This window comes from Hyaena hyaena, unplaced genomic scaffold (genome assembly GCF_003009895.1).
Source record: "Hyaena hyaena isolate Hyena2069 unplaced genomic scaffold, ASM300989v1 scaffold_25, whole genome shotgun sequence".
NCBI lineage: Eukaryota > Metazoa > Chordata > Mammalia > Carnivora > Hyaenidae > Hyaena > Hyaena hyaena.
This window is the reverse complement of record NW_024080657.1, coordinates 190,083-207,182: the sequence shown is the minus strand read 5'-3', so window position 1 is coordinate 207,182 and position 17,100 is coordinate 190,083. Positions and strand designations below refer to the sequence as shown.

The 17,100-nt window shown below is 39.6% G+C and overlaps 1 protein-coding gene and 1 non-coding gene across 2 annotated transcripts in view; one reads left to right on the top strand and one right to left on the bottom strand.

The window, feature by feature from the left end:
- PHF20 (PHD finger protein 20) overlaps positions 1-17,100 on the bottom strand; it is a 142,705-nt gene that overhangs the window by 100,631 nt on the left and 24,974 nt on the right. The window contains exon 2 of the mRNA XM_039227141.1: positions 16,703-16,817. Coding sequence (XP_039083072.1) covers positions 16,703-16,785 — 83 coding nt within the window. The 5' untranslated portion in view covers positions 16,786-16,817. The remainder of the gene's footprint in view (positions 1-16,702; positions 16,818-17,100) is intronic.
- LOC120228651 lies at positions 9,284-9,414 on the top strand. Its single transcript, XR_005527547.1, has one exon.

The following is a 17,100-nucleotide window of genomic DNA, read 5'->3' as shown; positions in this document are numbered from 1 at the left end:
CACTCAACCAACTGAGCCACCAGTTAGTGCAAATAATTCTAATATAATCCTTTTATTTATTTATTTTGAGAGAGAGAGAGAGCAGGGGAGGGGCAGAGACAGAGGAAGACAGAAAATCCCAAACAGGATCTCTGCTGATATGGGGCTTGAGCCCACAAACCGTGAGATCATGACCTGAGCCAAAATCAACGGTCAGAAGCTTCACCAGGTGAGCCATCCAAGCACCCCCGTGCAAATAATTCTAATGGGGGAAAAAAAAGTGAGAAGAGAGCTAAGGACATGATGAAACTCAGATTTTAAAATCCTTTGTACAAAAAATGGAAAGAGACCATGATCAACTTAAATGGAAACAAAGCAGTGGAAATGTGCCAAAAAGTCAGGAAAGCAACAGACAGAAGGAGTTTTTCACCATGTTCTGGGCAGAACAGAGAAGGCCAGGCCTACTGTTCAAGGCAGATGGTGTGCTCCTGACAGCTGACGGGGAAAAGGCGGAGGGCGGCAGAGCTAGCACTTTCTGTTCTATCCACCACACATCACTGCTAGGAAACTGAAGCCTCTCACTTCTTAAATCAGTTCATCTGCACAACCCTGAAAGTAAAGAAGGCAGGCAGGATTATGCCATCCACAGAGTAGGAAACGGTATCTGGAAAGTGTGTCCCAAAGTAGTGGGTCCAAAATTAGAAGATGAATTCTTATCAGTACTCCACAGCCTGTATGGTGAGATAAACTGTTTTAAGAACTAACAACCTCCATAGAAAATCTATTTCTATATTTTACAAATACCCCTCTCTAAATAATAAAAATCCTAATCCTATGATTTCTTTAGGACCCTAGAATTTAAGAAAAACTGGTTTGGATGATTTACAAATGAATTCTGGTAAGATACATAAAACAGCTGTCTAACACAACCAAGACAGGAGCACTTGGGTGGCTCAGTTAAGCCAACTCATGATTTAGGCTCAGGTCATAATCTCATGGCTCGTGGGATCAAGCCCTGCATCAGGCTCTGTGCTGACAGTGTGGAGCCTGCTTGGGATTCCCTTTCTCTCCCTCTCTCTGCCCCTCCACCCCTCTCTCTCTTTCAAAATAAATAAACATTTTTAAAATGTTTTTTATTTATTAAAAAATTATTAAAATTTTTTATTTGTTTTTCATTTTTTTATGTTTTATTTATTTCTGAGAGAGAGAGAGACAGCATGAACAGGGGAGGGTCAGAGAGAAGGAGACACAGAATCAGAAACAGGCTCCAGGCTCTGAGCTGTCAGCACAGAGCCCAACGCGGGACTCAAACCCACGAACCGTGAGATCATGACCCAAGCTGAAGTCGGACACTTAACCGACTGAGCCACCCAGGCGCCCCTAAAATTTTTTAAAATATTTTATTAAATAAATTAAATATTTATTTATTTTTGAGAGAGAGACAGAGAAAGCACAAGCGGGGGATGGGCAGAAACAGAGACAGAATCCGAAGCAGGTTCCAGGCTCTGTCTGAGCTGTCAGCACAGAACTGGATGTGGGACTCAAACCCACAGACCATGAGATCCCGACCTGAGCCAAAGTCAGACACTTAAACTGTGCCACCCAGGCACCCCAATAAATAAACATTTTTTTAAAAAACGAGCTAAATCTCAGACTCATTGGTGATTAATCTGTGATCTTAGGCAAGTCATTTTACTTCTGAGTTTCAATTCTAAATGGGCTTGCTTAAGCAATTAAGGCAATTAGCACCATACCTGACACAAATTAGATCTCTGATAAATGTTAGCTGCCATCGCTACTGTTTGTTTAACTGAAGTATAATATGTGTAGTAGACAAGACAGAAATTAGGCTTCTGTATAAGCATTTCAGACAAAATAAATCAAAAATACACACCTGTTAAAAATATCACACATTAAGGCGCCTGTGTGTCTCAGTCAGTTAAGCGTCCGACTTCGGCTCAGGTCATGCATGATCTCACGGTTCATGGGTTCAAGCCCCGTGTCAGGCTCTGTGCTGACAGCTAGCTCAGAACCTGGAGCCTGCTTCTGATTCTGTGTGTGTGTGTCTCTCTCTCTGACCCTCCCCTGCTCACGCTTCGTCTGTCTCTCTCTCTCTCTCTCAGAAATAAATAAAACATTTTTTAAAAATGTTTTTTAAATTAAAAAAACATATCAGCATTACTCCAGAAAGACCCACTCACCCACCCTGGATCACATTTGTATCTCCGTATATATCTACTGTTACAGGAGTTTTGAAAACTATTTTAACCCTTTTAATGTCTTTTTTTTTTTGTTTTTTGGCAACCTAGCAGCAAATCCAGGAAATATGGAAGAGCACTCAGAAAAATATCACTAGGGAAAGGAATCACCTGGGAGGCATAGCCAGCCTTTGGAGTCAGACCAACAGGGGATCAATCCTAGCTCCAGCTCCAGCTGTGAAATTAGGAACAAAGGAGGGGTTTTTTTGGTTTGTTTGTTTGTTTGTTTTTTAATGTTTTATTTATTTCTGAGAGAGAGAGAAAGGGAGAGAGCGCGCACACGTGAGCAAGGGAGGGTCAGAGAAAGCAGAAGACATATAATCTGAAGCAGGCTCCAGGCTCTGAGCTAGCTGTTAGCACAGAGCCCAACACAGGGCTCGAACCCACGAACCGTGACATCATGACCTGAGCCGAAGTGGGATGCTTAAATGACTGAGCCACCCAGGCACCCCATGGAACAAAGGACTTTTACCTCTGTGAGCCTTGGTTTCTTCCTTCATTTATAAAATTGAAACAATAAAAAACATGGCTTCCTGAGATTTAATGGAGAAGCTCCATATGGAGAGCCTGGCACAGTCAGTCCTTCACATAACTGCTATCTAATGCTACAATATTTTTAAAAACTTTCTCAGGGTGCCTGACTGGCTCAGGTCATGTTGATAGGCTCAGGTCATGATCTCCCTGCCTGTGGGTTTGAGCCTCATATCTAGCTCTGTGCTAACAGGTGGGAGCCTGGAGCCTGCTTCAGATTCTGTGTCTCCCTCTCTCTTCCTCCCCCTCCCCCATTCATGCGCGCGCGCGCGCGCTCTCTCTCTCTCTCAAAAATAATAAACATAAAAAAAATATTGGGGGCACCTGGGTGGCTCAGTCGGTAAAGCGTCCAACTTTGTTTGGCTCAGGTCATGATCTCACGGTTCTTGGGGTTTGAGACTCGCGCGGGGTTCTGTGCTGACAGCTCAGAGCTTAGAGCCTATTTCAAATTCTGTGTCTCCCTCTCTGCCCTTTGCCCACTCAGCTCGGTCTCTGCCTCTGTCTCTGTCTCTCAAAAATAAACACTAACAAACATTTTTTTAATAAATAATTTCTCTGAGCCCCTGGGTACCTCTACTGGTTAAGCGTCCAATTCTTGATTTCGGCTCAGGTCACGAACTCCCCGGTTCGTGAGATTGAGCCCCATATTGGGCTTTGTGCTATCAGTGAGGAACTTGCTTGAGATTCTCTTTCTCCTTTCTCTATGCCCCTCACCCACTCACATGTGTGCCTGTGTTTTCTCTCTCTCTCAAAATAAACAAACATTTAAAAAATTTTAAATAAAATCAAATCTTAAAGAAGGGTGCCTGGGTGGCTCAATTGGTTGAGCATCCAGCTCCTGATTTCAGCTCAGGTCATCATCTCTCAGTTTCATGGGTTCGAGCCCCAAGTTGGGCTCTGCAAACTGGCCATGGTACAGAGCCTGCTTGGGATTCTCCTTCTCTCCCTCTCTCTCTGCCCCTGCCCAACTCATACTCTCTGTCTCTCTCAAAATAAATTTTTAAAAAACTTTTAAAAATAAAAATGAATCAAGTAATTATAGACTGGCAAAGGTGGAATAAACTATTTAAATAAATTGAAACTGGGGCGCCTGGGTGGCTTAGTCGGTTAAGCGTCCAACTTTCGCTTAGGCCATGATCTCGCGATTCGTGGGCTTGAGCCCCGCGTCGGGCTCTGTGTTGACTGCCAGCTCAGAGCCTGGAGCCCGTTCCAGAGTCTGTGACTCCCTCTCTCTCTGACCCTCCCCTGCTCACGCGGTCTCTCTCTCTAGAAATAAATTAAAAATAAAAAAAACATTTAAAAAAATTTTTAAAAAAATGGAAACCAACTTGACAATAAACTATTAAAAAAAAAAGGTGGAGCTTAAGAGAATTCTTTAGATGTTCCTTATGAGCATGTGACTCCTTATCTCAGGGTTGTGAGTTCAAGCCCCACATTGGGCAGAGAGATTACTTAAAAGATAAAACCTTAGAAAAAAACAAAAACTTTCAATGTAAGAGAAAAAAAAAGAAAAAGAAAAATCAAAATATAAATTACCAAATATTAAATGTAAACTGGAACTACCAAAATGAACTCACAATTTTTTTTTAATTTTATTTCTTAGCTCTATCCACTGAAAAGGCCTAAAAGCAATAATACTGTAGCAGCAATAAACAGACCCAGTGTCCAGAGCGTAATTTCTTTTTTTTTTTTTAATTTATTTTTTATTATTATTTTTTTTTAATGTTTTATTTATTTCTAGGAGAGAGAGAGAGAGACAGCGTGAGCAGGGGAGCGTCAGAGAGAGAGGGAGTCACAGACTGAAACAGGCTCCAGGCTCTGAGCTGGCAGTCAGCACAGAGCCCGACACGGGGCTCGAACCCACGAACCGCGAGATCATGACCTAAGCGAAAGTCGGACGCTCAACCGACTAAGCCACCCAGGCGCCCCTCCAGAGCGTAATTTCTAAATACTACTTCCAACTAAAAGGAATTAGGCCTCCTTGGAGAAATGGCAGAGTCCAGGGTCTGGATCAGGCATGTGCAAGACAAATCTGGGGCTTCTAGCAGTGCCATAAAATAAGAAAATACTCAAAGACTAATAGGAGTGTGTCAAAAGCACAAAGAACCCAGTTTAAAAGGCCTCCCACTGGCTAAATCTGGGATAATTTTAGCACCAAAGAGAATAATGAATATAACAGACTACAACACCACACTAAATAATCTGAGTCTTGGGGATCCTTAATAATGAAAAAGAAAAATTCTAATCTTGCAGGAGAATGTCAACTAATAAAACACAAAACATAAAGGGAATGACAGAGGTAGAATAATGATTTTTAATGATGAGACACATATTATGACCATTGAAACACCCTGCAAAAAAATGTTTACTCTTTTGTCTAGATCTAACTTCCAGTTTACAAGAAATATAAGAAAATACAAGAAACAAGCTGAATTCACCATGAGAAAACAATATGACCAACCCCACATATGGAATATTCTACAAAACTGTTCAGAACTCTTAAAACTAAATAAATAATGCTACGATGGAGGAGAGATTAGGAAAGGGGTGAAGGATTATTATGGAATAAAAGCAACTAAAAAGACATAAAAACAAAAATGTAGGGGCGCCTGGCTAGCTCAGTTGGAAGAGCATGCAACTCTTGATCTCAGGATTGTTAAGTTTGAGCCCCACATTGGGTGTACTTAAAAATACTTAAAAATAAAATCTTTACTTAAAAATAAAATCTTTAAAAAAAAAAATGGGGCACCTGGATGGCTCAGTCGTTTAAACGTCTGACTCTTGATTTCAACTCAGGTCATGATCTCACAGTTTGTGAGATCAAGCCCTGCGTCAGGCTCTGCACTGACAATTCAGATCCTGCTTGGGATTCTCCCTTGCTCTCTCTCTCTCTCTGCTTTTCCCCACCTCTCTCTCTCTCTCTCTCGCTCTCTCTCCCTCTCTCTCAAAATAAACTTTTTTAAAAAGGTGTAAAAAAATGTAAAGTGTCAATCTTGATTTAGTGAACTTTGATTTTTAAAAATGACATTCTTGGCATCTGGGTGGCTCAGTCAGTTGAGCATCCAACTCTTGGTTTCAGCTCAGGTCGTGATTTCAGGGTTGTGGGATTGAGCCCTGCATCAGGCTCTGAACTGAGAGTAGAGCCTGCTTGGGAATCGCTCTCTCCCCCCCACTACCCTCTGCCCCCACTCATGCTCTCTTCTAAATTAAAAAAAGAAACCTAGGGGCGCCTGGGTGGCTTAGTCGGTTAAGCGTCCGACCTTCCATGATCTCACAGTTCGTGGGTTCGAGCCCCGCGTCGGGCTCTGTGCTGACTGCCAGCTCAGAGCCTGGAGCCTGTTTCAGTCTGTGACTCCCTCTCTCTCTGACCCTGCCCTGCTCACGCTGTCTCTCTCTCTCTCTCCTAGAAATAAATAAAAAAACATTAAAAAAATTTAAAAAATAAAATAAAATAAAATAAAATAAGAAACCTAGAAAAATGACATTCTTGGGACAACAGAAAAACCTGAATATGGTCTAGAAACTAAATACTATGGAATTACTGCTAATTATGATTAATTATATTATAAAAAGCATATGAATCAAATTGGGTACATGTTAACAATTAGTAAATACAAGTGGAAAGTACAGTGCTTATCTCACTGTTCTTTCCATTTTTCATTATGCTTAAAAATTTTCCTAATAAAAAAAGCTGACACTCATTTACTTTAAGCTCTTCAAAATTAAGAAAAATCTAAGAATTCAAAAGTTAAAAATCAAAAGGAAGTAGTGATGAAGAGCTAGACCCTAATCCCCATTACCACATCTTATCTAAAAGCACACACACTCAATATGTGGCTCTATCCTGCAGATATACTACTTATTGTAATATAAACAAATCATTTATCACAGTGAAAACACCACTTCTAAAGATAATAAATAATAAATAATCAGAGCGCCTGGGTGACTCAGTCAGTGGAGCATCCAACTTCAACTCAGGTCATGGTCCCACAGTTCATTAGTTCAAGCCCCGTGTCAGGCTCTGCTAACAAACAGCTCAGAGCCTGGAGCCTGCTTCAGATTCTGTATCTCCCTCTCTGTCTTCCTTCCCCTACTCATGGTCTGCCCCTCAAAAATAAATAAATACTGGGGCGCTTGGGTGGCTCAGTCGGTTAACCGACCGACTTCGGCTCAGGTCATGATCTCACAGTTCATGGGTTCAAGCCCCACATCAGGCTCTGTGCTAACGGCCAGCTCAAAGCCTGGGGCCTGCTTCAGATTCTGTATCTCCCTCTCTCTCTCTCTGATCCTTCCCTGTTCACACTGTCTCTCTCTCCTTCTCTCTCTCTCTCTCAGAAGTAAATAAAACAGGGGCGCCTGGGTGCCTCAGTCGGTTAAGCGTCTGACTTCGGCTCCGGTCATGATCTCACGGTTCGTGGGTTCAAGCCCTGCATCGGGCTCTTGTGCTAACAGCTAGCTCAGAGCCTGGAGCCTGTTTCAGATTCTGTCTCCCCCTCTCTCTGACCCTCCCCTGCTCACACTGTCTCTCTCTCTCTCTCTCTCTCAAATAAATAAAACATTAAAAAATAAATAAAACTTTTAAAAAAAGAAATAATACATTAAGAAAAAATTAAATACTAAAAAATGTTTAATAAAGATAACAAATAATGATAATGATAAATACAGATAATAAAACAAATCCCCCATTATTTTTTTAAGCCATTGCCTCTTTATTTCTTTTTAAGTAATCTCTACACCCAACATGTAGAGTTCTACCCCCAACATGGGGTTCAAATTCACAACCCAAGATGAAGAAGAGTTGCATGCTCTACCAACTAAGCCAGCCAGCCAAGAACCACAAATTCTCCTTAATTTTTTTTAAGGTTTATTTATTTATTTTGAGAGAAAGAGATACAATGTGAGTGGGGGAGGTACGGGGGCAGGGGGTAGAGAGAATCCCAAGTAGGCTCTGCACAGTCAGCACTGAGCCAGACTCCGGGTTCAATCTCAGGAACCATGAGATCATGACCTGAGCAGAAATCAAGAGTTAGACATTTTAACCAGCTGAGCTACCCAAGCGCCCCTGCTCCATTATTTCTCAAAACATTCCGAGTCAAATAAATGTCAGTCATCTGCATTAGGAATTCAGATGAACATTATCAGAATTTTTTTTTAATTTAGGCATCAGGAGAATAAATAAATAAGCAAACAAACACAATTTAGGAGTCAGAAGTATTAAACACTCTGGAAAATTTGGGTTATTTCAGAGAAGCTATGAACTCAGTCTATTGAGGTTCAAATCCCAGTCCTTCCCTGTGTGACCTTAAGCAAATAACTTCATCTCTCTGAGTCTCCTCTGTCTTACTTTTAAAATGAGGCAAATAAGGGGCGCCTGGGTGGCTTAGTCAGTTCAGCGTCCGACTTTCGCTTAGGTCATGATCTCGCGGTTCGTGGGTTCGAGCCCCGCGTCGGGCTCTGTGCTGACTGCCAGCTCAGAGCCTGGAGCCTGTTTCAGTCTGTGACTCCCTCTCTCTCTGACCCTCCCCTGCTCACGCTGTCTCTCTCTCTCTCTCCTAGAAATAAATAAAAACATTTTAAAAAAATGTTATAAAATGAGGCATAATAGCACCCATATCTCATGGTATTATTAATTGGAAAATTAAGCTAGATAATCCATGAAGTAAGTGAATGCAGGACTATAAATGTTAACTTTATAGACTTTTGGTCCTAAACTTCTTATAAGCTGGCCATAATGTTTTTATGTTTACAGTAGACATGACTAGTAGCTGTATTTTCCTGGTAATGAGTACAGAATGCTTCCACAGGAATAATCCTATCTGATCTACATAATCCAATTATAATTCCCCATTTTGCCTACATGGAAACTGAGACTAGGAGAGGTAAAGTAATTTTACCAAATAAAAGAGTATATGAGACTCTAATCCAGAACTCTTCACCTTCGATTATAATCATTCGTCAGTAGACCATATAAGGGCTTAAGAGTATTTGTAGAAATGCTTACAACTCTAAATTCACAGGCTGGGCTGTTGATTTGATAGACTTGTTTGCAAAAGGCATTCAAGGTAGCAAACTTATCTGAATGTGACTCAAGGACAACTGGATTTCTCAGTATAGTCACCTGCGCCTAGCCATCCAAACCTTAGAACTGATCCTATGGTACTGATACCCTAACCCTCTGAAAAAACTCTGCTTTTGCCCAAATGTTAACTACAGCTTTATTTATGGCTCCTGTTTTGCCTTTTCTGAGAAGCCTCTCCCAACTCCCCAGGCAGAGCATAGCTCATCCTCTCCTGGTCCTATGCACATTCCTTCCCTTAGCCTCATTCACATTCCACTCTAAAACCTGACCACTTTAGCCACAAGAAGTTCCCTTTATCCCCCCGACAAGATCCTGTTCCCCTAACTAGAACAAAAATAGGCAGGACAGCATTCTATTCACCGCCTAACATAGTTTGCTAAATTAGCACATAAGTGAGTAAATAAGTAAAAAAAAAAAAAAAAAAAAAAAAATTGGAGGCCTCTCTCCTATGGGGCAATGGATGGTCCCTTTTCTCCTCCACCAGTGTTGGAGGCCAAGATCGGCCCTTGAGGATCATTGTTGGGGCTGCCATGAGCTAGCAGCCTTGCTTTTCTGCCTCAGACATCTGCCTCAGACATCTGTAGTTGCTGGGAGCCCCCCACCTGCTCTATACCAGGCATGGTGGCCCCACAGCCAGACGAGGGTCTGAAGTGGCAGTACTGGCAGTGAGGCCTCTGGCTCCCCTTGGATAATGCCAGGCTCTCAGAAGCTGACCCTGGCCTCTGTTGCTCCAAAATGGCCTGGCTCCCTGCCTGCCCCATAAGTAACACCTAACAAACAGACCTCAACAGGGTCCTATACAGGACTATGAGGCAGGGGGGTGGTGAAGAAAAGCTGTGAGTGGAGAAAGAGCTGTGCTGGAGAAAGAGCACTGCTGGCGTCAAGGCCAAGGAGGTCACACTTGATGGTCGGTACTCTGGCCACAAGTGGGAGCCCCACTTCTCTTTTTTTTTTAATTTTTTTAATGTTTTATTTATTTTTGAGAGAGACAGAGAGAGAGAGACATAGCGTGAGCAGGAGATGGTCAGAGAAAGAGGGAGACGCGGAATCCAAAGACAGGCTCCAGGCTCTGAGCTGTCAGCACAGAGCCAGACGCAGGGCTCAAACCCATGAACTGTGAGATCATGACCTGAGCCAAAGTCAGACGCTCAACCGACTGAGCCACCCAGGTGCCGGCACCCCCACCCCAATTATAAACTGTTAGCTGTATCTAATCAGACAGCTCAGGCTCCACACACACACAGTTGCAGGTGGTAAGTTTTCTAAGCTCAAGTGCCTACTTCATCAGCCGCCAAATAATATTTTAGAAAACTTTTTAACTTCTAAGTTTTTCTTCATTAACAAAAGTTCTGAAAGTATCTTATTTTGTTCTAAAGGCAATAACACTTTCTGTGGAACTGTGAAAAAAACTGGAAGCAAAAAGTTCTACAAAGGTAGAATAACAATCTGAAATATTGTTTACCCACTGAAGAGAACAAGTATCCATTATATTATGCTAGCATGATGACTAAAACCGTAAAAGTACAGAAGTCTTATGTACACACTGATCATGCCTATTTTAACAGAAATTTTTTTAAGTAATCATTATACTCAACATGGGACCCAAATTCATGACCATGAGATCAAGAGTCATATGTTCTACCAACTAAGCCAGCCAGGCACACCATGGTCTTATCTATTTTATATATAAGCCATTACAGAAAAGACTAAGTAGCTACATGGATAGATTTACAGGTAACTTTTTCCTATGTTACTTACTATTATATAAATAGTGTTCTATTGCTAACATACTTGAAAAATATGACATAAGCATAAATAAAATCAAGATAACTGACTCAAGAAAGAACATAGCAAAATAATAACTATGAAAGTATTTGATTTGGGAGTCTAAAACTTTCAAGGGCACATGTAAGGCTCAGTTGGTTAAGTATGTGACTCTTGATTTTGGCTCAGGTCATAATCTCAAGGTCATGAGATCAAGCTGCATGCTGACCATGGAACCCACTTAAGATTCTCTCTCTCTCCCTCTGCCCCTCCCCTACAGACTTGCCCACTCTTTCTCTCTCCAAAAAAAATTGTTTTTTATTTTTACAAACAAGGGTATTCGATTTAGCAGAGCTTCAAGAGACTCTTCCAGAGGAAATAAAGAAAAAACTATCTCATTTTCTAAGATTTCTATAATAAGACACTAAAACTAGACAAGGATAGGGTAAGAAAAGATCAAAACCAAAAGTACTAGTGAACATGGATATGAAAATCTCAAAGAAAATATTAGCAAAGTGAATCCATAATTTATTATATAAATCACCTAATAGGATTTATCCAGGAATGCAAGCAAGAATTGTTCAACATTACACTAGTCAACAATAGCCAAATTATGGAAAGAACCCAAATGCCCATCAACTGATGAATGGATATTGAAGATGACATATATTATACACAAATATATATGTACATAACTATACATTAATATATTAAGTATACATAAACACGTATGTATCTAGTGGCATATTACTCAGCCATCAAAAAGAATGAAGTTTTGCCATTTGCAACAACATGGATGGAACTAGAGTATATTATACTAAGCAAAATAAATCAGAGAAAGATAAATATATGATTTCACTCATATGTGGGAATTTAAGAAATAAAATGGGTGAACATAGGGGAAAGTAAGGAAAAATAAAGTAAGGTAAAAACGGAGAAGATAAACCTAACAGACTCTCAATTATAGAAAACAAACTGAGGATTGCTGGAGGGGAGGTGGGTGGGGGAATGGGCTAAGTGGGATGAACATTAAGGAGGACACTTGTAATGAGCACTGGGTGTTATATGTAAGTGATGAATCACTAAATTCTACTCCTAAAACCAATACTACACTATATGTTAACTATCTTGAATTTAAATAAAATTTTGGAAGGAAAGAAAAAAGAATTGTTCAAGCTTAGAAACTCTACTAATGTCATACACCATACTAATAGACTGAAGAGACAAAATGCATATGGTCAAAGGGCGCCTTGGTGGCCAAGTTGGTTAAGCATCTGATTCTTGATTTCAGCTCAGGTCATGATCTCATGGTTCCTGAGATCAAGCCCCATGTCAGACTCAGCACTGACTGCAGAACCTGCTTGGTATTCTCTCTCTCTCAAAATAAATATTTTTTTAAAAATAATAATAGAATTTAAAAGAACTAATAGGACAATTATGAAAATGCAGCAAGGTTTCTAGATACAAGATCAGCACATAAAACTCAACAGCAGTAAACCCTCACATACCCATCACTCACTGCCACTTTTGCTTCTCCTATCCTCCATCTTTTCCTCACTTCATATTCCTTTGCAGCAAGTCCCAGACAACACATCATTTTATTCACAAATATGTTAGTATATAATCTCTAAAAAATGAGGACTTTTTAAAAACATAGCTGTATCATTTCCAGACCTACAAAAATTAACAATGATCCCTTAATATCATTAATCAATGTTCAAATTTACAAGAATCTCATAAATGTCATAGTCTTTAGCAATTGTTTTTGAGCTATGATCTCAGTAAAGTCCACACAATGAATTTGATCAACAACAATAAAATTCAACAACATTGCTACACACCACCAATAACCAAGGAGAAGATGTAATATAAAAAGATCCATTCAAAGAACCAACAAAAACTAGAAGGTACTTAAGAGTAAGTCTAACAGATAATATGCAAAAGCTTTATGGAGGTTATAAAACCAGTTCATAAAAGAAAATATGAATAAATACAAGAATAAAAATATTTTCATAAGTGAAAATTCTATCATAAATATGTTAATTCCCTCAAATTAATTATAAATTCAATACAATTTATTTTGAAACTACAAGTGCTTTTTTTTAGGAAACTCGACAAATGTAACTATTCACATTAAGAGTAAATGTCCACACTTGAAACTAATGTAACACTGTCAATTAAACTTCAATCGTTTAAAAAATAAGAGTGAAGATCTAAGAATACAACAAATAAAATAAAGCACAAAAAGGCAAAACCTGTCTAAACAGATATCAAGACTTATTTTAGGGGTACCTGGGTGGCTCACTCCATTGAGCATCCAACTCTTGATTTTTGCTCAGGACACGATCTCACAGTTCACAGGTTCAAGCCCTACTTTGGGCTCCACACTGACAGGGCGGAGCCTGCTTGGAACTTTCTCTTTCCCTCTCTCTCTCTCTCTCTCTGCCCCTTCCCCAAATGTGCGCGTGTGCGCTCTCTCTCTCTCTCTCTCTCTCTCAACAAATTAAAAGAAAAGATTTATTAAAAAAATTTTTTACAGTTATTTATTTTTGAGAGACTGAATACAGTGGGGGAGGGGCAGAGAGAGAATGAGACACAGAACCCAAAGCAGGCTCCAGGCTCTGGGCTGTCAGCACAGAGTCCAACACAGGGCCCAAACTCACAAACCATGAGGTCATGACCTGAGCCAAAGTCAGAAGCTCAACCAACTGAGCCACCCAGGCGCCCCAAGAAAAGATTTATTTTAAAGCAATATATATTGGATGGCATGTTGCTATTAGCACCAGAGTAAACATAAATTAATAAAATAAAGAGCTTAGAAGAGACTCATGTTACGGGACTATAGAAGTAGTATTACAGATCAGTAGGGAAAGGACAGACTATCCTATAAAAGATCCTATAAAAGATGGTAGGGCAACTGATTATTTATATGGTGAATACAAACAAATATTAGATCAAGTTCATCCCATATATAAAATTAATTCTAGGTAAAGATCAAAGTATAAAAAGCAAACCTTTAAAACTTTCAGAAGAATTTCAGAGAATATTATGTCCCATGAAAGATATCAGAAGTAAGGTGAAAAGACAAGCTACAGACTAGATTTCTGCAATACAAACTAGCTGAGAATTGGAATCCATTACATAGTAGTAAAATGCTGATAAATCACTAAGAATAGACAATCAAACAGAAAAATAGTCCAGAGCAATTCACAAAACACAGATATTAGAAAATGCTCAACCTCACTAGAAGTACAGGCGACATAGAATAAAACAAAGTTTCATAACCAACAGATTGGCAAACCAGAAAGTCTGTCAAAGGCAAGAATTGATAAGGATGTAGAAAAACAAGATATTTTATGTACTACTGGTGGGAGTATAATTTAGTAGAAGCATTTTGGAGATAAACTTGGCAAGTTCATATTACTCGACAAATTCACTGGAGTAGGGCTTATCAAAGAGCAGTTCATGACCTATTCAATTATAAAATAATGATTCTAGGGGCGCCTGGGTGGCTTAGTCGGTTAAGCGTCCGACTTTCGCTTAGGTCATGATCTCACGGTTCGTGGGTTCGAGCCCCGTGTCGGGCTCTGTGCTGACTGCCAGCTCAGAGCCTGGAGCCTGTTTCAGAGTCTGTATCTCCCTCTCTCTGACCCTCCCAGGCTCACGCTGTCTCTCTCTCTCTCTCTCTCTCCTAGAAATAAATAGAAATATTAAAAAATAAAATAAAATATTCAGAGCCTAGAGCCTATTTCAGAGTCTGTGACTCCCTCTCTCTCTGACCCTCCCCTGTTCACGCTGTCTCTCTCTCTCTCTCTCCTAGAAATAAATAAAAATATAAAAAAATAAAATAAAATAAAATAAAATAAATAAAATAAAATAAAATAAAATAAAATAAAATAAAATAAAATGATTCTAGATCAGCATTTGTACATATGGTCAGGAAACACACACACAACATGGAAGAAAAACATCAGAGTATAACACATGTACTAAGGTTAAGAACGGTTACTAAAAAATTTTGCTTCACTGAAATTATATGTGTATATGGATGGGTACTATACTGGATTTAAAATATATCTCTTACTATAAATTTCTGTAAGAAAAGTTTGAAAGCCACTGCCCAATAAATATTCTTGCAAACTGACAGAAAGAGGCATTTACAGAGATGTTCACAGTAGCACTGTGGTTTTTTTATTTATTATAAATAAAGTGAAAAATGGGGCGCCTGGGTGGCTTAGTCGGTTAAGCGTCCGACTTTCGCTTAGGTCATGATCTCACGGTTCGTGGGTTCAAGCCCCGCGTCAGGCTCTGTGCTGCCAGCTCAGAGCCTGGAGCCTGTTTCAGAGTCTGTGACTCCCTCTCTCTCTCTCTGACCCTCCCCTGCTCATGCTGTCTCTCTCTCTCTCCTAGAAATAAATTTAAAAAAATTTTTTTTTAATTTTTTAAATAAATAAAGTGAAAAATTGGAATCTGTCTATCAACTGGACACTGGATAAACAAAATATGGCACATTCATATAATAGGACGCTATACAGAAGTGAGAATGAATATCTTCTGTATCAGTATAGGTAAATCACAAAAACATAAACTAAAGAGACAAATATAATATCACTTACATTAATTTTTAATACCTAAAACAATTCTATTATTTATGCATATATATAGTAAAAATTAAAAACATGGGCAGAAAGTTACAACTAAGTTCGGGACACTGTTGCCTCCATGGAATACAGAAGGAGAATTGAACTGGTAAAGGTATAAAAGGTACTTCCATTATGTAAGAAATGCTTTATGTCTTTTTTTTAACATTCTGAGTGATATTAATTTGTTAATACATTTTATTATTAAAATATATATACTCATGTATTTTATTAATATATATTCTGAGTGATAAGTACACAGATTATGGCTAGCTGTACTTTTTTACTTTTTCTGTATTTTTTTTCCACATTTAAAAAGAATTCCCTCCCTTGATTAAGCTGCCTTAAAAAGTGCGAAGAGAAACCAAAAAGGGAAATAATTATAGATGATACAAATAGCCTAAAACAACTAGGTGTTGAAAGTGTCTGTAATTCATATATCAATTCTTCCAGCCCCAAAAGGCTCCAGACACTCCTTGCTTCTTTTTCCTCTGTCTTCTCTACCTACACCCCAGGAACTGGTCAGCCTATTTTCATGAAAACTCAGAAAGGGGAGCATGTGGCTGGCTCAGCTGGTAGAACATGTGACTCTTGATCTCGAGTCATAATTGAGCTTGAGTACCATTTTGGGTATAGATTATAAATAAATAAACTGAGGGGGAAAAAAAAACGAAGAAAGGTTTGAGTTCTGAAACCCCCACCTTTACCTTAAGCATTACATTAACAAATGACCAAATTCTAGGCTGTCCTCAACAACAACCATCATTTTACAGTTGATAAGGAAGGCCTTTCCCCACACATTCTACTATTTGATACTCAGAAAAACCTGGAGGTTGATATTACTAGCACCCACACATTTATAGATAAAGCTGATGCTCAAAGTAGCTAAGTCAGTCTATAAGCCAGTCTATAAGCCAGCCAGAGGTCACAAATCAATGACAAGTCAGGACTATAACCCCTCAGCTCTAAATTTAATCACTTCAGAGTGATGACTAAATTTCAACCGTACCACATATTCAGAAAACAGGATGGGGGTGTTCACAACACACAAGTTATTCCAATCTAATTCCTCTCCTTCATTCTTCCATCCCTGATTTTTTTTTCCCTCCTCTCTTCTTCCAGACAAGTAGCCAAGAGCAAGAGTGCTGCCACTATTCACTCTTCCCTTCCTTATAGCCATCTATGCTTCTTTTCCCCATAACTCCTCACACAAACAGGCAGAAAGGGGAAACAAGTATTAACAAGTAGTCACTGGATGCTCTCCGTGACAGATGGATTCCAGCACCAAAGACAAAAGACATTCCCATGGCTCTAGGCTTCAGTCTCCTTCCACCTTCCAAGAGTCGGGGAGCAGAAAAAAACTATAGAACACTTCAGAAAAGCCCTCTTTATCAGTTCTAGCAAAAATCCTTTACTGAAGGAATTTAATTAACAGAAAAATATAAAAGTACCAGTTTTTTAATCGGTCCCGGGCTTCCAACTGGGCTCCCACTTCAAAGCTGATTCCTCGTCTGTTAGGTGGATGCTTTGTCATTTTCAGTCATCAGCGGGGCTGCCTTTATTCTCCTGAAAAAGCCAATTAAATATTTATGAAACTTAGGCAAAGTCTGCCCAGAGTGTAGCATCACTCACTACACATAAAAGACAAACAGGTATTATTCAAAACACAAAGCTCCAGGAAACCCTGCCAGTGCCTTCTTTCATGCCTGCTCTCATCCTAACACAGGTGTGCCCTCCACCGGTTCCTCCTGCTCTATCATGCAGCATCCTGTAGTTCCAGGGCTGCAAGGAGACTCTCACTCAACACTGCTTACCAAGGACTCACCTATAAGGGGCACCTCTCAGAACT